The 24,159-nt window shown below is 46.7% G+C and overlaps 1 protein-coding gene across 1 annotated transcript in view; it reads right to left on the bottom strand.

The window, feature by feature from the left end:
* The window catches only part of VAC14 (Vac14, PIKFYVE complex component), a 193,695-nt gene that overhangs the window by 138,585 nt on the left and 30,951 nt on the right, over positions 1–24,159 (bottom strand). The window contains exons 11-12 of the mRNA XM_019535581.1: positions 7,909–8,053; positions 5,876–5,941 (exon numbers count right to left, since the gene is read on the bottom strand). Coding sequence (XP_019391126.1) covers positions 5,876–5,941; positions 7,909–8,053 — 211 coding nt within the window. The remainder of the gene's footprint in view (positions 1–5,875; positions 5,942–7,908; positions 8,054–24,159) is intronic.

Raw genomic sequence — 24,159 nt, 5'->3', positions numbered from 1 at the left:
ACAAACTCATTGGGGGGGGGGTGTAGCAGGAAATAGGGGACACTGTTTACCAGTGCGCCCCTCAGGGTTACCAGGAATAACAGCCACAAAGTGAAGGAGAACAGATTTAGATTGGACATAAGAAAGAAATTCTTTACTGTAAGGGTTGCCAAAATATGAAATTGGCTTCCAAGGGAGGTGGTGCTTTCCCCAACCCTGGAGGTGTTCAGGAGATTAGACAGTCATCTGGCTGGGGTTACCTAACCCCAGTGCTCTTTCCTGCCTGGAGCAGGGGGGTCAGACCCAATGATCTACCAGGTCCCTTCCAATTCTAGAAATCTATGAAATCTACAGAAAGGAGTTGAAATGTTTTGCTCACTTTTACAGAACAGGATTTCTTTACCCAAGTGTTGGCAATAATTTAAACTGAAGAACCATACCTTAAACCAGACATACCTTCTTACTCTTACATTTGCTTTTATGAGTTTGATACTGAAATGCATCGGTTTAAATCGGGTGTCAAAAATACAGCCTGTGTGCTGCATCTGGCCTGCCAGTAGTGGATGGGCCCACTGCAGAATGCAGGGCCCTGGAGTCCTGGTGGACATGGCCCTTCGGGTCAGCATTTCAGTTCTCACCTCCTGCTGCTTCCCAGTGCTTGGCTTGTGTTCAGGCTGCAGCATTTCCCCTCTCTCTCTTTCTAAATGCTCTCCTTCCCAAGACTGCTTTTGATTGTTTTTGTCTCTTTGATTCTTCTTCCGCCACCTCTCTATGTACCATCCGTCCCTTTCCCATTCTTATATCTCCTAGCATTTATCTCTTTAACCCCATATATCAGTTGAGTATCTATAAATCTGGCATTGGCCGTTACTGGTTCTGACACCTCTCCCCTGGGCATATATTGGCATCAAGCGCTGGTAGTACTCTAACCCAGTGTGTTATCTAGTGCATATTTCTCTGCAAGTAGTCCTGATGCACCTACAGGCCAGGCTTTCCCAGAAGATTGAAAAGTTATTCAGTATTAGGGCTATGCAAAGCTTTGGTAGCCGATTTGATTCTGAGGAGCTTTAGCCTGATTCGGCAGCCAAATCTCCAAATCTGAATTGAATCGGGAGACGCATTAAATCTCTCCGAATCAAATCAGAAGCCCCTGAATCAATTCAGAGAGATAGTGCCATAAACTGTACAGGCAGGCACTAGGCAGTGCTGGTGGGAGCTTTAGCCAGCAGCCCCCCCCAGCTGCCTCACCGCCAGGGCGAAGCAGGCAGCGCTGGCAGCCCGAGGAGAAGACCCAGGGGCTGGAGGGAATCGAACCGGGAGCTGGGGGGAAGCCCTTATTTGTTCCCCCAGCCCCCAATCATTCCCCTTAGCCCCTGCAGCATCTCCTGGGGCTGCCAGCACTGCCTGCCTCACCCCAGCGCAGTGGGGGGCAGTGCGTGGCAGCAACTGGATGAGCTGCAGTTTCTTCTAGGGCTGCCGGCTCAAGCCAGGGCTTGTCGGGCTTCTTCCCCAGCTGCTCCCGCTGGCACTATCTTCAGAATATCTTCAGATTTGGCTGAATCAAACCAGGACAGCGATTCAAATTACTATCCCTCTGAATTTGAAATGAATACTTTCTGCTTCGCAAAGAATTCAGCATCTGATTTGGTTTCCTTGCTGCAGCCCCAAACCACTCCTTGCTGTGCAGAGTGAGGGTCATGAAACACAGCTGTGGTTATTTTGTGGCTGGCTGCTGCTGCTTACACACCCCTTGCCATTGCAAGCAGCTACTTGCCCCAATACGGTCACAGGGGCCACCGCCATTGCTCCACACGGCAGGCTGAATCTGGCCTGCAAGGAGCCTCTATGGTTTGGATATGGTCTGGGGCCCACAGTGAATTCAATACCCCTGATTTAAAGTTTGCAGTTTTTCACTTTCAGGTTCCCATGTACTGGCACAAGGCTGCACTATTTGTGCTGCTGACACTGGATCCTCTTAGGAATCTCAGCTGATCTACAGGAGAAATCTTTTAGTCCTGGATCCTGCAAGAGGTAGTCTCCACCCCAGCCAGCAATTTTTTGGGTACATTTTGATCTGAACATCATCTTGAAGTGATGATAAAAACTGAACTCGAACCAAAACAGAAACGCAAGGAAAAGCATTGCCCTCCCAAGAAATTTTGCATCAAACTAGTGAAACCACAATGGCAAGACTGAAAGGGCATTTTAGATCAAGGTCTTTTTCCGACAGCTTGCTACTGTACCTGCTACTAGTAGAGTTCCCAAAAGCAGAGCTGTGTAGTCCAAATTCATTCCAGCTTACTTTTCCCTGGTGCAACTTCTCTCTAAATACTAACTAGATTTTACTTACTGGCCATTTCTAGCAGAACCCAGAGAACTATGTAGGGATGGGGAGACTGAGTCAGCAGGTAGATGTGGATCAGCAAACACTACCTTCTGCTTAGAATGGAGTCTCTGGGACAACAATTCTGTTCTTCAAAACCGCACTGAAAACTTGTAGGGGAGCTGAAGAACATACTTGAAAGATGATCTGCTCCTATCCCAGGATCTCCTTATTTGCAGTTCTTTTCTTGCTTTGGAACAAACTGCTTGAAAAAAGTGTAGACAGACTTGCACCTCAAGAAGACTGAACTGCAGCAAGATGACATGAAAGGACAATCTTACATCAGGATGTATGTGGGGATTCAGGCTGGCATCCAGGTGTGCTACTGGGATCATGCTGGGCCTGAGAAGCCAGATGCTACTTTGACTTCAGCATGGCAAGGGACAATCACTGCAATACAGCTTGGAGGTATGTTAAAAGGACAATTCCTAACCATCCAACTGTGCTAGAGTACCTGTGGCTGGTACTGCTTTCTCCTCACGGGCATGCTTAATCCCACAAGAAGTGACATTGCAGAGCAAGCTGGACTCCAGTACCTTACACTCTAGTGCAGGAAAGCTCCCTCGGAGAGGCAGTCTGGCTGAATGGCAGAAAATAGGAAGAATAAGGAGGCTTCTAGGCAAAGCAAAGCTGGAACATGAAAATTATGCTGCACCGCAGTGTGTACAAAGCCTTAAAGTGGTAAGGTCCTATCCCAAATGCCACCCTGGAGAAGCAAACATTAATACAGGGGGAGGAGAAACTGGCCATCATCCCTACTTCCATAAGAAACCTCCATCCAAAACCCAGTTAGGTGTTACATGCTCTGTAAGAAGGCCTGTAGCCTACAGGCAAGTTCTAGCTGCTGGGATATTTGACCAAGGCAGGAGAAAACGTGCCCTCATGCCCTACACACAACCAACCAGTGCCAGAAACACCTCTCATCTTTCAAACCTAGCAGTCACTGCAGCTGCAATTCACCATTTCATGCCCCTTACAAGCTCCAAAACAACTGGTCCCAAAGTACTGCTATTTTGATCATTCACATTTGCTTTGCAGAAGGAAGCAAGCAAAGCTGATCAGCAATATTTAGTGGAGTGGATCTTCTATGGATTTCTGAAAAAAAGATTTAAGTAAATAGAGTGGATTAAATAAATCAGCTTAAAATTACTTTTGAGCTGCCCAGTTATGTCATACAGAGGAAATGCATCACCAGGGTCCTTTCTGCGCCGCTTTTCTAAAACAGTAATAAGCAGAGTAATTGCAACATGACTCATTGCAATCTCCTGCCAAGCCAGAGTCTATCTGCAAGATGCAGGTTTTCTAGGACATTGCAAAGGCAGATACGTGCTTCCCAGAGAGTCCAAAAGCATTTGCATCTTAAGCAGCAGAGTACAGCAACCAGCCATGCAGGCACTGGCTTTTGGAAGTGCCATCCTCTTCCTTGCTATTCAGGTCTCTTCCCCTCTCTCAACAAATCTCCTTAAGCAAGGATTGATGTGGGGCTGGGGCAAGGAAACCAAATCAGATACTGAATAATTTTTTAATCTGCTGGCAAAGCCTGGCCTATAGCTGCACAAGGACCACCTGCAGAGATGTATGCACTACACATCTCACACCAGGTTAATGCTAGCATCAAAAGTTAAAGTACTAGCAGCCCTTGATGCCAATGCCAACAGGTGCCAAGGAGTGAGATGGCAGAACTGGTAAGAGCTAAAGTTAAACTTAGACACTCAGTCGATGTATGGGGTTAAGGAGACAAACGTTAGGGCATGTAAAATGTGAAAGGGAAGTGTGGTATAGAGAGGTGACAGAAGAGGAAACAAAGAGACAAAAACAGCCAAAGGCAGTCTGGGGAAGCAGCAGAGACAGATGAAATGCTGAGCCCAAGGCACAGAGGCCAACACTGGGGACATGCATTTTTCTCTTACAAGAGTGTTCCTATTTTTGGCTCACTGTGGCATCTCTGGCTTACAGATTTCCAAAGCAAAAACCAGACAGGTGAGACCTCAAACACTCACTCACATCAGGAGGTACCGAGTCACCAACTTTACAGCCAAAGTAGCTCAAGCAGAACCGCAAGGAGACAAAAGTAAATGTTCATTCAAATACCTCAAAGTGCATCATAAGAGCTGAAATCCATGCACACCCCCCTTTAGAAGTAAATTTCACAGGAAAGCATCAGTGAAGTGCCTTTCCTATCATTTAAAAGTGATTGCTGGTTCTGAAGCTGACAAGCCCATGAAACCAGTTCATGGTCCTGTTTTGACCACTAGATGTACCACCAAGCTGTTTTATTCCATTCCTAATAAGACACACTATAGCATATCGACTCACTTGTGCTGCATAATCCCACAAGCCAAGAGCCTCAACTGCAAAACTGCAACAGGTCAAGTCAAAACACCAGCTATTCACGTGACAAGGCAAGAGCAGATCCACAATCTGCCCCTCTGCCCCCCAATCAGCTCCCTCCTCTCGCATCACCTTGACAAAAACTTAGCATTGCCAGCCCACACAACATTGTTTAGCCAAGCCTTCCCACCCCGTTGCTGTTAGCGAAGCAGTCATGTCCAGCAGCACTGCTAAGATGATCCCCTCACAAGCATGTTGACACAGACTATGAGGTAGCATCTGATTTCTAAGTCAAGGACACTGAAAGAAGCTAAAGAAAATGAAACCCGGAGTCTGGGTCGCATGAATCTGAGTAATACTGTAGCCACAAAGTTCCACATACTGAATCCAGGCTATGACTTCACTGCCTGAGTTGTTACTCATCTTTACAATGGGTTAACTAATTCAAGTGAGCTAGTTTGCTGTCAAGTTAGAGACTACTTGAGGTACAGCTGGATTAGGGCAAAACTATACTCCTGCCCTTCAGTACAATAAAGAGTGCCTATTTCACAATAAAAGCTATGTTTCCTGGTCTGCACTAACAACAGGATCTGCTGCAAAGGCACCTACTTTGGTGCTGTAAAAAGACAAAAAGCCTTGACACATGAAAGATGAGTCTAAGAGCTGACTGACAAACAAGTAGGTGGAGGCCTCCAGGATATCGTTAGCCTTGTGCAAGGTGACTCTGACTCCCTCTCCTATGCACATATGGAGCAGAACAGGAATGAGAGCAGTGGTGACCCTCATGCCCTTCCACGATAGCCTGCCAGGAACAAAAGGCTGCATTGGCATTTAGCTCTTAAGGTTAGGGTTACCAGCCTGTTGAGGTTAAAAAGTTCACACATTGAAGGCAGAGGTATGAATGGCAGTCAGTGGAACTGGAAGCCAGACACTAGCTTACATACAATCAACTCAAACTTAAGAGATGACACTGGATAGAGTCACACACAAAACTCTTTGAAACCAAAAGGGCTATTATACTCTTCTGGGCTGACTGTGATAAGGCTCCACTGAGGAGCTGATACAACATGCTAATGCTTTCCCACCCATCTGTACTGGCAGAGGCTAATCCAGAGTTCAGATGACAGTCTGACAACTGGCAAGGACATTTAAGAGGACTTCTGCATGAAGTGGGAAACTCACTTCATCCGATTCATCTGATAGTGTTCGAAGCAAAATGGGGAAGAGGCTGTCCGTGTGCCGGAACATCTGAAAACAAAGACAAGACGCATGAAGTCACTAAAAGCCTGGAGCCCCCCTTACCCACTCAGATAGCAGGACACTAACGCAGTGGGTTACTGCCTCTTTACAGGAGTCTTCCATTTTTACCTGGAAAATTCCCTACTACCTAAGCTAGCTAGCAAGCCCTTTGAAGTTGATAATGAAATACAGATGGCTCTGCTAAATGTATCAATAGCAAACTTAATAGGAAAATATGTACAATCCCAGAAGGACACATGGTTACTGGCCTGCTGAGCTGATTAAATACCTGTGTGATTAGAAAGAAAATTTTTAGCATGGGGCAAGAGCAGCACTTTGCTACCCTCCCCAAGAGGGAAGACCAGGAAAGACATAAAGAGAGAGTCTTTATGAGACCTCAGGTAGTTTTTGGAAGACAGTAAGGGTGGGAAATGCAGGGGGGGTGGAAGAGGGGTGATTTTTTAAGCCTCTTACCATGAGAAGCTGCTGCTAGTGTGCTTTCTATCAGCTTCCACCTCCCTTCTAATTAGGCTTACGGTTAACAAGACCTGATATGCAAAGGCAGCTGCTCCCACCAGAGAATTGGCCAAAGTGCTCCACAAGGATTGGAGTACATTTGAGGAGTGGCAAGGCTACACCTGGAGGGGAAAGGGGGCTTTCCCCTTCACGTGTCCTTGAAACAACATCAGTCTATAAAGGCCAAGCAAGCTTCTTCCCTCTCCCCTCCCAAACATTCTTAAAAGCTTAAGTTAAGACTGGTGTACATAAATGCACACATGTGAACACTGCATGTGTTCACTACAGCCCTGCTGGTACACATGGCACTATACTCTGTTCAGGGCAGGGACTGCAGGGACATGCTTACACCATCTGACTTCTGAGATGAGACAAGTGTGGAGGAACAGCAAGTGGGAAGTGTGTGCTTCATAGAGATGATCCCAAGCATGGCACATAAGCAATACAGATGCTTTTAGCACATGGGTTTGGGCCCTGATAACACAGAACCTACATATACCTACTGCATCACTTGGTCTCACTGGAGTCCAAAGCTTCAGTCTTTAGGGAAGAACTGCTGAAAAGGGCAGGTCTCCTCAGATCAGCACCAACCCCCTTTGCACTGAGGTGTTCTCCTTCAGAAGGACTTCCCTAGCAGTCCAGTGCCCACAGTGGAGTGGTGCTCATTTGGGGAGTTCTGTGGCCACCCTCTCCCATCAATGAAGGTAGGGGAAGACAGAACCTGAATGGCCAAGGCACATGCGATGACTGGCTGAAGAACACAAATACTGACTTCCAAGCAAGTGGAAACCTGGGAAGTCAGTTTAGAAGCAGAGCAGAAGCTTTGTCCCACAAGAAGACTGGCTTATTTGGAACAAAGATCCATTGCTCAGGTCTTCATGCAGAGCTTTTTCCAGCTTCATTGGCCTTTTAATGTTGGGCAGCCCAGCTGGGCTTACTGAACTTTTAGAAAGAAACTAAAAGGCCCATGACTGTTCATATACCTTAGGGTGATGAATGCACTGAGAATGATGGCTCTGACAAAAGCTAAGTACACAGCACTTCCTGTATAGCTCTATCAGTCTTCCAGCTCCCCACTTATACCTATGGCTTCATCCCCTTACAGCTCCCCACTTATACCTATGGCTTCATCCCCATATCCAGCATCACACCTCAAAAGCCCGACTACAATTTGAGTCTGGCCCCAACTGACTACTGCAGAATCTTGCTATAATAGCCATAGTTGAACCCAGCATTCTCCACAGCAGAACCCAGCTAATACATCTCACCTCTAGAGTGTAATGCTCCGTTCCCCACCCCACCCCCAGCTTCAGTCCCAGCTGAGACTGCAAAGAATGGCAGTCAGTGAGCTAAACGGATTACGCACCGGCTAGGCAATAGGGACTTAAGCGTTCACCTGCAACTAGACTGAAGCTGGCAACAGGCTTTTGTATCAATGACTAAGCAAACTCCACACTTACTTTACGAGGAGTCTTGATGTACAAGTGATAGAGCCATTTCAGAACTGCAATTCTGGTCATCATCCCAGTGGATGTGTCATGAAGGTGATAGTCCAGCACCTGAACTATTCCATCAAGGTTAAGTGTGACCTGTACTTTGTCAGAACTGTAGGAAAAAAAGACAGAAACACAGATGACTTCTTATTTGTATGACCACAGCACCTAGGAGGCCCAGTCATGGACCACCACCCCCCTGTGCTGGAGACTAGACATTTGTACAGAATGAACACAGTCCCTGCCCCAAAAGGCCTGCAATCCTCCTTCCTGCTCCAAGCCAGGCCAGCAGCCTGACCCCAATGTTCTTTCTTCTAGATATTACGTCCCCCCTCTGAACCTGACAGCCTGTGCTTTTGTCCTGCAGAGTTACATGCAGAAGCACAAAGCAGAGCCAATGAGTTTGTCCACAGCAAATCTGTCTCCTATTGCACCAAGTGTAGGAGGGAAGGAAGGCAGTGAAATAAGGTTAGCATGTAATATACAGATCACTATACCAATAAAACCTCGGTCTGCTAATCTGAATTTAGCATGAGACTGATCATAGAAACAGAAAATTAGGGTTAGAAGGGACCTCAGAAAGTCATCTAGTCCAGTGGTTCTTCTCAACCTTTTTTGTACCATGATGCATTAGTAAACATTGATGGTCAGTCCTGACCCAGTAAATAGTTTAAGTAGAAAACATGCAAGTATTTTGGCCCCAAAATATTTATTACACATGACAAGTTAAAGCAACTGAACAGTCTTAATTTTAGACATAATTAACAACAGGAAAACATTAACAGCAATATCAACCTGTGGCCCTCCATTACTCCCAAGTGACATTCATCATTGTGCAATTTGCACAATGCAAATTGCCAGGGTCTCTCACACCCAACTGAGAGCCCCTTGGCCCTGCTGATGCCCCTCACTCCCAACCCACAGCCCCGCACCCCTGCTGGTGCCCCTCACTCCAAACTTGCTTCCCCCCTGCCCCCAGGCCCCAGCCTTACAGTGTGTGGGGTAGGGTGTGTATGGGGGGGGGGGCATGAGCCCCTCCATTTGTGCACCCACAGCAGGCACAGGGCTACAGCCTGGTAAGGGCAGGAACTGCCTCTGCAGTCTAGCTGGTGGGACTTGGCACAGGGTGGCAAGACTTGTTGCTGTCACTGCCACAGCCAGGAACTCTGTGCCAGCTGTGCTGCCAGTGGTACAAAGAGTAATGGATGGGAGGGGCCATGCTCCCCTCACCTCCTTCTGCTGACAGTCACTCGTACACTGGGTCATAGCTCTTCCCCATCACCTTGGCCTGGCCACCACCTCCAATTCCCTTAGGCTGCCTGCACAGCCTGCCACCCTACCTCCCTTCTGGGGTAGAGGCACTGCCTGTGGGGAACAGCAGCAGCAGCTGGGCCATGGTGGCAGGATAGAGCCACAGTCTGAGGAGAGCAGCTGGTAGTAGAAAGAGATGAGGGGAAGAGTCGCCCCCTCAGTGGTATGGAGATCCCGGCAGTGATGACAGCCACAAGTCTCATTGCCCAGTGCTGTCTTCTTGCACTGGGTCCTACCCATGCTGGTCTGGCCAAGCTGCAGCCCTCTGCCCACTGTGGGTGTACAAGTCTGGGGGGGCATGTGCCCACCCATGTTCCCCTGACATATTTATTGCCTGTACTATTCCCCACATCCCACAGACTTACCTCCAGGAAGCTGCAGGAGCTAATTTCCATGTTGCCTGGCTTAAATCAAGCTGTACAAGCTACTGCCACAGGTTCATGGGGAAGCTAACCACCAACCCTATCTGCTGGGGCTGGCAGCCTTCCATGGGTGGAGGAAAGTGTCACCAACTGGGGCTGAATTTTGCATTTGAGGGAAGATTGCTTAATAAATGCCTAAGAGGTAGGTGTCAATTGCCCTACCTATCTGATGGAGATACCCTGAATTTGTTTTGAACTCTTGTGATTACATCTAATTTGCAGGAATTTCTTCAAATGTAGTTTTATGCAAAAATCCTCTGCATGGTTTTTGAATGCAGTTGCTATTAAGGGTTTGATCTTCCCCTCGACACACATTGTGAGAAGAGGCTACCTTGCCCCTTAGTGGCTATATGAATATTTAGTTGTTTGATCTACCACGTATAACAGATGTTTGGACCTTTTTATTTTGTTTCAAGTTTTTTGAACGAGTTTAGCTTTGATGTTAGAGGCCATAGCCAGTGGCCAACTTATCCAGTATGTAACCATTAAAAAGAAGGAGCCATCAGCTCTATTTGCTGCTCTAGAAAGGAGTTATATATTAGGGTCCAGATCTCCCAAAAGTGGAAGATTTTCATCTAAATTTAAAAGGGAAAACAAGATTTTTGATCAGATTCCTAATAAAAGTAAAGTTAAAATGTTTTCTACACACAGTTCAGTTAATTTTCATTCATCTCAATCCCTTTCCTGCCAAACCTGCCCAGATGAAGAGAACACCTGCTCTTTAAACCACAAGGAGACGCTGCTTCACTTCCACCACAAAAATGCTCACATTACTGAAAAAACAGCACTATCTTCATATTTTCCATATTAAATGGGCATTAACCAGAGAAGGCTGAGAAGAAGAATGAGATAGGGAAGACACTTAGGCTGCTTGCAGACATGGAAAAAAACCAACCAAACTGTGCTTTACTTTAAACTTGGTGAGCTTCCATGCTGAGCCAAGGCCTGCCCAGAAGAGGCAGCACATTAGTTCGACCCAGATCTGCAGCATTTGTATAGATCAGGTGCTTTAGTGGGACTTTTTTGGCACTTATCTAATAGTTGATTGAATCAGCTTTAGATAAAAGCGCCAAAAAGCCCTGCAGAAACACCCAATCTATACAGATGCTGCGGAGCCAGGTTGAACTAATGCACTGCTGCTTCCGGTAAATCACATTTTTTGTTGGGTTTCCCCCTCCCACGGCTGCAAGCAGCTTTTGCACCTTATTCACACTAATCTAATCTCAGGCCCCTCTCTAGAACAAGCAGCCATTGTCCATTTTACCCAAAGAAATGAAAGCAGAAAAGTCTGAGCTAAAGTTCTTGGGAGATGTTACCTGGAGACAAAGGTGGTGGTGGAAAGTATTTCCAAAGGTGCTAAACACTCTAATTTTCAGTTAGTAGGAGCTGAGCCCTACTAGAAAGGGTCAGGCTGACAGCCTTTCATGGAAGTCTGGGTGGATACTGCTGGCACTCTATATTTCTCATGGTGTCCTCATTTCATTTATACCAGAGCAATTGTTTTTTAATCCAGACCCATAATACAGTGGCCTTCAGATAACAGGAGGGAGATCGGCACAGCATGTTTATGGAGATGAACAAGGGTCTGAGCCATGCATCTGTTTTAAGTTGCCAGCTAGGCTAGAACAGAAGCTTCATAGGAGAAACAACAGCATTGCATTAATGCTTCCTTGTCTATGATGCAGGAGCTCAGTGGTGACATCAGGGAAGATGTCAGAAGCAATTACTTTCACGTAACACACTACCCTAGATTTAGATCTGCTTGAGTGCTTTACTGTGCTGGCACATCCTGTGGGGATACTCTATTAATGCAAGAACATGCTCTTGCAAGTTTAGCACTGGTGAGATGTGCCAGAGCTGCCAGCCCTGGAGACTGGCGCTTTCTATTCATCCACAGGAGCAGCCAGGGGAGTGCCAGGCAAAGCTTCCCCAGGCATGGTCCTGCCAGCACCCACTAGCAATGGGAATGGAGCTCAGTCTCTAAGGTCATTCACTCCTATACTTCCCTGCACTGCCAGCCAGACTGCCTACCGCTGCCAGCTGTGGTGTGTACCTGTCAGTTTGTGAAAGGGAAAGCAAGCGGGTTCCCCAGGCTCTTAATCGAGATGGATGCCCAGAGTAGCTGTCACTTCCTTCTTGAGGAACAGTAGGAGGAGTTTCCATTTTGTTTGCAATGAAAACATCCTAGCCACATTGAAACCAGATTAAAATGCAGAACAAGCCTTAAAAAGGGCTCTTCTATCATCCCTGCTGTACATCAGTGCACTGTCTTCAGGACAGTTTTCCTATACTTCCCCCCCCCTTTTATTTTTCTTTCCCCCCCCCCCCAAGGTATTCTCATTAGGCTCTTCCACTCTTCAGAACAATTGCCTTTCCCCTCACCACCCTTCTCATAATTAATTCCAAATTCCACTCTGCCCTCCCTGGTTACTTTGCTGTCTGCTTCTTTCCTACCCACTGCCCACTCCTTTTAAGACCAGGCCTGGGCCACATCAACTCTTTAAATATAAGCAGTGAACAAATCTGATGGTAAAAAGAGGAGCGAGTTTGCAATGCTTTCGACTCTAGACACAAACAACCTGACAGCTCTTACTATTTTAAATAATAAGGACTTGTATACTGTAACTGCCTAGGAAAATAGCAATTTCCCATCTCTCTCAATCTGAACCAGTCACTAAGGAGGTAAATGACCAGTCTCTAAGTCAGGGATGGGCAAAATGTGGCCCAGGGACCAGATGTGGCCCGCCAGGCCATTCTATCTGGCCTGTGGGGCCCCTAAAAAATTTAGAAAATTAATATTTATCTGCCCTGGGCTGCCTGTCACGTGGCATTTGATGGCTTGCCAAAACACAGTAAACGGCCCTCTGCCCAAAATAATTGCCTGCTCCTGCTCTAAGTCCACCAATGCAGATTTGGGGTTTTAGTTTCAAGGCTTTTCAGGTTTATTTTAATTTGTTGCAATTTTGAGCACCTGAGTACTGAGACATACACCCACTGTGTTCTTAGCATAATACAGAACTTCAAGGCACCATCTGGGATCCATACCCCATTGCAATAAGCAATATTCATATGCACAGAACATGAGACCAGGCCTCAAATTGCAAAGTATGAATAGACATGACAAAGGTTTGCAAGGGAAACAGAAAAGCAGCTTGCCCAAAAAGACTGCTAATCAGCTTACACACACACTAAGTCAGAGAACACAGGCTGCTTCTTAAAACACAAAACCAAACCAAACAGCGCTTTACTTTAAGCTCAGCACATGCCCAGAAGAGGCAGTGCATTAGCTGAACTGGCTTGCCTGCTGTCTGTACAGACTGGGCACTTTAGTAGGGCTTTTTGGGCACTTATTTAATAGCCCATGGGATGTCAACCAGTGTTACATGTACCCCCAGGGATACTTGAGAAGGCTCTAGAGGGTCCACACAGGTGGGCAGGGACAGAGCGCCGCCACGCCCTGTCCCACTTAGTGTCCATCCACAGCCTGCCCACTCCTTGTCTGGCTGCCTGGGGTACACTGTTCTGTGTTTGGCCGCTGGGGGTACATTAACCCAAAAAGGCTGAAAACCCCAGTAATAGCCAATTGACTCAGCTTTAGATAAAAGTGCCAAAAAGCTCCACTGAAGACCCTGATCTATACAGATGCTGCAGAACTGGGTCAAAGTAACGTGCTGCTGCTTCCAGGAAAACATGTGCTTTTTTGGGGTTTTTTTTAATGTCTGCAAGCAGCCACAAAGCCTTAGCTTCAGTTTAAGTTGCATCAACCTGCTAGTGCAGCCAGCACCAACAGGTGAATGATTTCTGTTTCCAGTTAAAGAGCAAATGGAGTGGGAAGTGCTCTTCACTTCTGTGGTGCTTTAATGATGCCATTGCAATCCCAGCAAAATGCAATGGATTATAGATACCAAATCGTGTCCTTATATGTCCTGCATTACATTAACAACATAGCAGGAGTGTGGTCAACTGCCCCATTTAACACAACCTGGAGACCAAGATATTCAGACTGTATAATGGCAGTTACTAGATTTTATACTGGGGCATCTGGAACGCTCAGGAAGCGGCATGCTGCTTTCTTCCTTTTTCGTGTCCTTGTGACAAGCTTTTTAGTACAATTCACAAATTTGTTGGAATCTGACAGGGTTATGCCATGAGCACTTCTGCTATGGCATTTAACTTGTGACCTCTGGACTGTCAACTGTACTCCTTAGTGCCCATGCTACCTCCGATGCTGTTCCCCATTTGTTATGTTCCATCAAGCTCCTTGTTATTGTATCCTTTGTCTCTTTTACCAGCCTCTTCACTGATGGTCCGTGTCCTACACAGGATGTTCCCGGGGGGGGGGAGGGACTAAAAAAAAAAATTGTCACTTTAACTTTCTGTTCAAAAGCTCCTGCCTCAAAGTTTTCCAGCTGCTGCATGCCATTTTGCAGCACAGCCTGTTCCTCAATTTTAAGCTGTCGACACTTTGGGTGTGGACTTGTATCTGGTGCCTGCAGTTCAGTACCACATACATTTACAATACTACATAAACAGACATGGTATTTTAGCTCTGTGCCATGACAGACAGAATGCCTTATGTCTAAATGTAGTAACTGACATGCTGGCTGCCAGGTAGTAATAACTTTCTTTCCCTACCTGCTCTCCTCCACAGCAGATCAGCACGCAGTAAGACACTCCGATTAGAGAAAGTGGCATTTGTAGGCTCCAGGGACAACACACAATTGTAAAAGCACACATCATAGGACCACTTATCTGAATTTTCCCCTAAGCTGCTGACCATCTACTATAGTTAGGGACAGCCTTTTTGGCAGGCATGTCACAAGCTAGCTCCATATTCTCCAAGTGCCATGCCAATTCCTCTCCCCTTCTTGATAGGCTGCTCTGCTTTCTGCTCCCCTGCTCTGTGTTACAGGCCCAATGTATTGTTTTGCATTCTATTTGCTGCCCTATATGTCCTGTCCTGCCTGTCCCCTCCCCAATCTGCTGGATGCCACCCACAGGCTGCCTGTGCCACTTGTGGCACACATGCCATGAGCTGGCCACCCCAGTCTACTGCATGGACATGGAAGTATATCATACCAGATGGAAAAGCTGAAACTAGAAGCAAATCTTAGAGCTCTAGCCCATGTCAGACCAGCAAGAAAAAGACAGTGTGCTCCTGCTGAAAGCCCAAGGAGTGGAACAGCACTACAGCATTGCAGTCTGTTGGAATACTCTGGATACTACAGCTGTAAAATGCCAGGACTTTCAAGACTGAGAGGCACTATGCCACCTCTGGCAAAAAAAAAAAAAAAAAAAAAAGAGACAAGCATTTACATGTACAATCTCTCACAAAACAGAGCCCTGTGTTTTTGATATAAAAGATACGTTGCAATGGATCATCTGCAGTCAGACCTTCGTTCTACAGACATCATCCACTAGTGCCTATGTTAAAAACCCCAGCTCTGTTAGCACAAAAGCTACTGACTCAGATGGTCAGGGCCCAGTAATTAGCCTCATAAGCAGATTTAGCCTCAGTCACAAAACCATGCATCCTCTAAAATTAAAAAAGGTAGCAAAGTTGTAAGTACAACCTCTAGGGCACAGAAACAGTCCCACCTAGTTAGGCTTAACATTCTGCCCTTATAATCTGACATTTCTGCTTGCCTGCCTTGAACCTAGCCCAGTACCATGTTTTAACTAAACTCATTCAAATGTACTAAAGCCACAAATGACTGATGGGGAGCTGGAAGACAGGTCTCAAATGGGCCAAATCTTGAGTAGATCTATTCCATATAAAGCAACGTCACTTGCACAGATATTTAGCCATTTTGGTTCAAGGATCTGGGATAGACATTTGGGTCCCTTCTCTCAGCAATTATGACTGAAGGGAAGAACCTAGGTTTATGTTTCATCAGCCACACCTATACTCTTCTTTCTGTTCTGGGCTCAAGCAACACGTCTGGGGAATCATTCACCTAAGCTAGGAGAGAGATATTCTATAGTTTCTCTCAAACAGTGTTTCAGTTCTGTAAGGTCAAGAAAGAGTTCCAGAGACTAGAAGCTAGGGTGACTTCCTAAATGTCTCCAAACCTCCATCAATGCAGTTACAAAATAAGGTCCTCTCTTTAAAGCCTACAGATCTGTAATACGTGTCACATTTTTACCAAGGTCCTCCCTGTGCTCAGTACAAGTCTCAATATGCTTCTGGCAGCCAGACAGAGGCATGGTCCTAAATCACTATCAAGTGGTACTGGGAACCTGTGGCTAGGATGCTTTTTCAGCTGACAGAGGCCAGCAATTACTGTGAAAAAGATTTTGAACTCTTAACAATATGCTTTGCGACAGTGTCATTGTTGCCACAGGAACATGCCCAATACCCATATCCCAAACATTTAGACCTAGTCATTTTCTGCATTCTTGGTTGGTATCTTCAGCAACTTGGACATGATATTGTGCAATTTTCTTCTCCTAGAATCATTCGTGTTGAGTAGGAACGTTTTCCCCCTGCTCTCTCATGTTCTGCCAACTGCCTTGCATTAATGTCAAAGGAAGGCTTTTTTAAGCTGTTCCTTTAATTTTGCCTTTCTATATTCAGCCTTAAACAGGCAGGAGATGGACATGTACGCTAAGTTTTTGGAGTAGAATTAGGGCTAAGTGCTTAACTGCTTTTTCTGGGGTACCTTGGGATTGACAGCATAATAAATGAGAAAGTTATGGCTGCTATTGAGTTGCAGAATTTCCTCTTCAATTTAAAAGAAACAACCCTGAATTTATATATTTCTCCCCCTAGACTATCCGATGCATAATACACTGTTCGGAGCTCATCTTCAGTTCACCTGCCATCCTGATAAATACACCTAGCCCAGGAAAGCAGAAAAAAAATATCCAACCTGCTGTTCTTTCCATGCTCACTTGGATAACAGCACAGGTTTCTCAACATCTGTACCTGGGTGTTTGCAGCTTCACATCTGTGGAAGCAAGGTCAGACCCACAGCAGGGGATCAGGGGGCCGTATTAAGCAATGGTATTAAATCAGGCCATGTTTTGTCACCTTCAAGGAAAACAAAGAAAGGAACATACAAGCCAACAGCTGTCACCACAATCTCTGCCACACTTTCAGTTAAAGTTTTACTTTTCTGTTTAAAACCAACTGATTACAGACTTCAGGTGGAGGAAAGTCTGCAATCCCTGGAAGATCGTTCTTTCCAAATGCAATCTCCCTTTTCCCAGCAATTCAAAGAGCCTTCCACTAAAGCTGAGATGCACAAAATGGGGTAGCCTTAAAGAAATAGCTGCACCCTTCATAGGTTTTCATTTCTCTTCTCTGTACACACCTCAAAGCCCCCTCCCTTCCACACTCCATATTTCTTCAGTTTCTAATCCCACGCCTAAAGGACTCTGTAACAGCATTAGCCAAGATGTCCCACCCATCCTGACGGAGAGGAGGGAGGGAAAGATGGGGAAGCACTCCAGTTCCCTAGGCCCAGTGAAGAGGATAGGCATTCTTCCCTTCACAGAAGCCATGTGGTGGACATTGGGGCCGGGAGTCTTTTGCCCTGAAGAATGGGATGATAATACCTGGGACCTTTGTTTTCTGGACTCTTCTTTTTTCACATCAGAAGTGAGGAAGACAGACCCTGGCCATTGGATGCTCTATTTTATCTCAGCACCTGCTCTACTGCTTGAGCTAAAGCCAGGCCAGTGTTAATTAATGCTGTTCTCACTCTGCCAAAGATGCATTGACAGAAGCAGTTCATGCTGTGGGCACATTACAGCAGAGACTGTTCAGAGAAAAGCAGGTCTGGTCCAGATCAATACTCAGACAGCACTAGTCCTGAGCAGCAGTCCATGCTAGGAAATGGGTAACAGCCAAACTGCCTGATAGCTGCGCGCGCACGCACGCACAGAGTCCATGGACAGATAAAGAGCACTGGGCCGAGAGCCTGCCCTGTCAGGGTGCCTTCTAATTGTGATTTCTCAAGAAGTGGCTGCATTGCTAGAGCACATCCCAGGCAAGGTTCCTACACACAGTCCAGGGGCTGTGGGGGGAGAAAGAGACCCCCCTCAAAGCATATGCAAACCAGAGCTTCTAGGCTGTCTACTGTGCAGATGGGGGCTTCAGAGTGCACCTCTGCTACCAGCTCTCCAGCAAGTGGCCTGGCAGCCCTGAACCATGGGTGGAACAGGAGCTCTCAGCTTCCAGGCTCCCTGCTGCAAAGCTGGGACTAAGCTTACACAGGGGTGGGCTCCTGAGATCTGTGGCTCCAAATCAATCAGCACAATAGGACTGCCAAGGACCTGCCACCTGCAGGAACTGATAAGAACATCGATGTCACTGAGCAGCTTCAGGATCCTGGGAGCTCCTGGCACAGAAGTCACTTGAGAAGTGTTCGGTCTCAAACCTACTCAAACTGAAACTACATTTTCAGAGAGGGAAACATGAGTAGGAGGCATTTCCCTGTGAACTAGAAACCCCGCTTTACAGCTAGCTCCAGCCCTGAAGCATCTAAACTAAAACAGCAAGTGGGATGACAAAGACCCAGGAAAATGTCCTGGCCACTATAATTCCTGATGCCCTGTTAACATCTAGTCTGAATAGCCCAGCAATAGCTAACCCTAACAAGAATGTTTCAAGCTATTGTTTATAAAACACTCCCAGCCCTGAAAATTAAGTGAATCCCTCAATAATGTCTGCTTTGGGACACATCTGAGCTTACACAGGGTGGGGAAGCTGATTTAATGACAGTTAAACTCCTTGCTAATACCTGCCCTGTGTCTCCTGTTTAAAAAAGCTTAGGGTAGCTCAGATACAAATCCCATGGCATACCCAGCTCTCTAATCTCCGCTCAGCTGAGAAGCATCTTCCGCAGTTCCCTGCCTGTTTGCCTCAAGCAACCCTTAATGCCAAGAGGAGAAGTTGCCTATTTGGAAGCAGAGAGCAACAGCTATCAGTGTAAAGGCTCAAAGCCACCGGGAACAGAAGTCCTACTCCCCAGCGGGTTCCTGGGTCTGTCCCTAGTGACTGAAATATAGGCATTGCAAAGAGAAAGTATAAGCAGCACAGAGCTCAAGATTCAAGAGAAGTGGAGAGGAGGGGCAATGCATTAGGTTTATAACAGCAACAAGGATCTTAGAGCTGACTTTGCCTCATTTTGCCAGCTGGTTATCAAAAGCCAGAAAAATACCTTCTTATCTGCTGCTTTGCTTAATATGTCACTACTGATCTTTTCAGAAGAACTGGAGGGTGCCAGGCACTTCAGCCTATGGTCCCTGAAAATGTCCAGCCAGAAAAAAAAAAAGTATTCAAGTAGATTCTCTCTCTTCAGTCTGAAGTCAACTTTTAGCCTTAAAAAGTGGGATTTTGCACTGGAGTCATCACTACCCTTAAGCCTGATGCCAATACTTGCTCTGATGCTTCAAAGGGAAGCAAAAGTGATGCACCTTGGCAGATGTGTGATGCTGCACAGGGGAAAGGAACTGCCCATGACAGGCATACAGAGAACTAGTTAATACTCCGAAGTGAGTCAGCTTATAAAGCTTAAAAGCTTCTAAATTGTTCAGCACTTGCAGTATACCTGGGCTTGATGCCAGCTGCCCTTCTGGAAGCTTGCTGGAACCAGTACGAAATGCTGCAGGACACCTCTCCACAGCAACATGAGTTGCTGCTAGCACCTCAACCCTGTCCTTGACTGTTTCCGTCCTGGAGGGTCCCAAGAGTTTAAAATAAATGGATCTCTGTCAACCCTCAATTTTCCCATGGACAATGAAGGATTCTCAAACACTAAACTGAAAGGAGATGGGAACCGATGCCATCCATAGGCCACTCATCATGGCCAAACAGACCACTGGTGACCTGTAGACCTGTGTCTGGGAACAACTTCCCTATTCTTTAGGAAGATACCAGAATTATATTCAGGGTAGTGGCCCTTATCATAAGGCATTCAATGCCCTTGGCCCAGGATAGCCAGTCAATTGCCTAAAACTTCTGGATAATGGCTGGTCAACATATTTGCTTCTCAGGGATCAACAGATTTGCTCCTCAGGCACAACGGGCCTTTCTACGTAGCAGTAAAGTTCGGCTGTTCAGGAGACGAGAGCTTTTCTGGCAGACAGCAGCTTCAAACTGCAAAACTTGGCCAAGAACTACGTAGCAGTAAAGTTCGGCTGTTCAGGAGACGAGAGCTTTTCTGGCAGACAGCAGCTTCAAACTGCAAAACTTGGCCAAGAACTAAGTACCATCTCAGACCTCACCATCTTCTACTCCACCTGTCTCCCTTTACATGCATTGCTCTGTGTGCACAGCCTTAGAAACAAAGCCAGAATGAATGTGTTACACTGCACACAGAGAAAGGAATCTCATGCAACATGCAAGTACATCACTTAATGCAAGGGTGTCAAACTCTTCTGGCCTCATGGGTCAGATGAGTGGCACAGGGCCAGTTCACTGCCTGGATCACACCTCCAGACCAGCCCTGCATTCTGGATCCAGCATGCCTCCTGAAGTGCCTGGAGCAGATGCCATGTATGCCACAGCCCTGCAGCAGCCACTCCGGGACATGAGCTCAAGCAGGTACCACATGCAGTACACAGGATCATTGGGTACCTCCTGCATGCCGTCTCTGCTTCAACTCCGAGACCCATGGTAGCACTAGGGGCTAGATTATAGGCTTCCAAGGGCTCAATCTGGCCCACAGGTAACTTTGGCACCCTGGAATTAATGTATGACTGGACGTCATAAGGTTACTACAGCAAGGAGGGTGGGACAGGAGCCCAGAACAAAAAGTTTAGAACCTAGAATCATAGAGTCTAGTAACAACAGGACTAAAAAGCATGTAAGAGACATCTGGCTAAATCATTACAGAAGCCAGGGGTGGGAGTGATGCATCAGATTATTCCATTCAGCTGCCTGGAAGACTTTGCAAGCTATGTCAGTGCAGAACGCAAAGGCTACAAACCCACCAACATTATGTCACTTAAAGTGACCCTGAGAGACTGGACAGTTCAAAGACACTGGTAACATCCAGCAGCTCTTCGGCAAATGGCTGTTTGTTTTATACTGGACAATAACTGCACCACAACTCTCTCTCCCAGTGGGCAATATCAGAAGTAGTTGAGGGTTTTGGTGTGGAGGGCAACTGACTTGAATGTATTTCCAGAATGGGACTGGGATACAAAAGGCAGAGTATGAGGAAGCCAGCATAATGGAGATCAGATTCCCATGTCAACTAGCTAGTGCAAATTAAAATGCCTGGCCTATCAAAAGAACAGCTCCCCAAGAAGTCAGCGTTGCAGACTTTCCTAGTTTGGTAGGGACTAGTAGCAGAGGCTCCCTCCTTCTGCTCAACTAGGGTTCAAAGAGATGGTGGGCCCTTAAATGGATTGCATTCAACATCCTCAGTTCAAGATCTGCTGGTAAAACTTGCGTCAGCTGACTACCTGACCATGACGACATTCACTCTGGTATTCCATAACTTAACAATTTCATGGACAGAAGCTGAACTCAGGCTCTTAAAACCTGGGTCTTCCTTCAATCCACATCCCTCCCTCACCGAGAGCAGGGACCATCCCTTACAGTGCATGGGCAGCACTTGGCACATCGGGGCTCCTATCTCTGGAGGAGATTCTTGGTCCAAGCTTTATGACAGTATCAAGAGTTTATCTTTTTAATTTCACTAACTTTCGACAATTGACAGCACTTCATGTCTAGGCAGTTTCCTGTTTCTCTTCCCCATGTGAAAGAAACATTCTGAAAAACACATCTCCTTCAACATGTGCTTAGAAGTTATTGAGGCGAGTAAGCTGGGAGGGGTTCCAAGCAATTGCGAAGACAAAATCAAAATTCCAATGATCTTGATAAATTGAGGGAACATGTCAAAAAATCATGTTGATAAAGTTGAAATGCACAGAGTGCCAAGTACTACACCCGGAACAGAGAAGTCAAAGGCACAGAAACAACAGTGAACAACCAGGTAGCCAGCACTGAAAGATAAAGGATCACCAGCGACAGGACTTGATGCAGTCCATGTGCAAACAAAGAAACCATAAAATATTGTATTTTAGACAGGGGAAGTAATTATTCTGTTCTACTCTGCCCCTGTGAGGAGTCAGCTGGAGTACTGGACCCAGGTTTGGAAACTGCTCTCTAAAACACAGACTAATTGGAGACAGTAGAAAAGAAAGCAGCAGCGATGAAAAGCAGTTAGGAAACTATGATTGATGTGGAAGTGTTGAAGGAACCAGGTTGATTTATTTCAGAGGAGGTAAAATGATGGGGAAAACCAAACCATTTTTGTGTTGTAAGATTTATCAAAGAGGACATCTATTGTCCTTCCCTCAGTAGACATGGACAAAAAGAAAACAGCTTAATTAGCAAGGAAGTTTTAAGTTAGATATTTGTGGGGAAGGGAAGAGACGGGGGGGGGGGGGGAGAAAGAGAGGGAGAAAAGGCAGGACTATGTCTGTACAACATTACGTCCCCCAATTGCGGGGAAGCAATAGAACAGGCTACCCAGGGAGGTCATGGAGTCTCCTGCATCCAGAGGTGACCGGAGCAGGGTGCAGGACCCAGGGCAAATCAGCCCATGCGGGACCCTGCCCCTGCTCCAGTCCCAGACCTGAAGAAGCTGCTGCCACCATTGGCAACAGGAGCCAGCGGGGGGGTAGCAAGTGGCTGAATGCAGAGCCACTGCACCACTCCACCCCATGCAGCCCCCCAAAGTGCAGGGCCTGGGGCAGTTGCCCTGATTCACCCCCGCCAGAGACAGCCCTGCCTGCAACAGGTACTAAGAACAGATTAGATTAGACAAACGTTTCCTGAGGAACAGGTTAGGTGCATTTGAACCCTATCACTGACTGTCTCAAGGTTCCTTCCAGGCCTCCATTTTTACAAATTCTCCAATTTCAGTTTCAACAAGACTAACTTAAATGTATGCCCCAAAGTGACCAAACAACAAGCCGTTTAATTGTGAAGCCATAAGCAGTGGCAAGAGGACTCAGACACAGATATAGGGCCCAAAACAAATTTTTGCTCATAAGGAGGCTTCAGCTGGACAGTGCTGTTTTGAAGGTATTCAATGGAGTCTTGAAGTACTAAAGCTTGCGGCACAGTGACAGCTTGTGGTGGGCTGGTGGTTCTGCAGTCTATTACTCAGCTATTACTCCACATAACTGTCCCTCATGGAGGTAAGGGAGTTAATGCTCCTCTCTGTGCAACCCACCACCCCATGGAGCACATCTAGACAAGCGAGCCTGTGCCTCCTCCAGCATCTCAAAACAGTTTGAGATGCTGCAATAGGCACACCAAGAACAAAAAAAATGTTCCCTGTACTGCATCTTTGCAGTGTGGGCTCTAAATCTGATACCTGGAAGAACACAAATTTTGAGCATTTTAATGAGAGAATCTGGGTTTCTTACCAAGAGAATTTGCAGTGTTTTAATAGGAAACAGCAGGACCTCTGCTGGTGAGGCAAGTGGCAAGAGCCGGACAGAGGAGCCTGCCCAGGGCCAGCACTGGGGACCCAGCTGGAGGGCAGACAAGGTGGCTGACCTCTTTGCCTTTTGGGGCCAAGAGGACATGCTTTCACAGTTCAGAGCAGGCCACTGCAGAGCACACCTTCTGGGCAATAGCTGCCTAGATGGCAAAGCAGGGCCACCAGAAGATGCGACTGCACTGCTGCCTGAAGGCCAACTGCGTGGCCATGGCACACTGGTAGCTGGCCCAGAAGTGCAGGAAGCTCTGCTGCAGTGGCCTATACCACTGCCAGGTGGCTGTGTAGTCCCTGTCCATATGTGGCAAACACGCAGACATTGGGCCACAGGTCCCCAAGAGAGCGGATGCTGTAGCAGGTGGCAGCAGGTCACAGGCAGGCAGCAGCCCCCACTGCCAGACTGCTGCAGTGGGTAGAGAGTGCAGGGGCCACTCTAGATTTCATAGATGTTTGGGCTGGAAGGGACCTTGGAAGATCATCAAGTCCAGCCCCCTGCCCCAGGGGCAGGAAGTCAGCTGGGGTCATAGGATCCTAGCAAGATAAACATCCAAATTTCTCTTGAAGGCAAAGTAGATGCTTGAACCACCTCCGCTGGCAGTCTATTCCAGACCTTGGGGGCTCAGACAGTAAAGAAATTCTTGCTTATGTCCAGCCTGAATCAGTCTTGCAGAAGTTTATCACCATTTGACCTCATCATCCCTTGGGGTGCTCTGGTGAACAAGCTTTCCCCCAGATTCTGGTGGACACCCAGATAAACTTATAGGTGGCCATCAGATCACCCCTAAGCCTGCGTTTTTCCATGCTGAGGAGTCCCATAGCTCTCAGCCTGTCGTCGTAAGGTCTGTTTTTCTGACCTCTGATGATGTACGTGGCTCTTCTCTGAACTCTCTCAAGCTTCTCCACATTCTATTTGGACACAGTACTCCAGCTGCAGCCTCACCAAGGTCAAGTACAAGGGGAGAACGACGTCCCGGGATTTGCTCGAGAAGCATCTATGGATGCAAGCCAGCATTTTG

Source organism: Crocodylus porosus, unplaced genomic scaffold, assembly GCF_001723895.1.
Source record: "Crocodylus porosus isolate Cpor-Errol unplaced genomic scaffold, CroPor_comp1, whole genome shotgun sequence".
NCBI lineage: Eukaryota > Metazoa > Chordata > Crocodylia > Crocodylidae > Crocodylus > Crocodylus porosus.
This window is presented reverse-complemented; position numbering and strand designations above follow the sequence as displayed.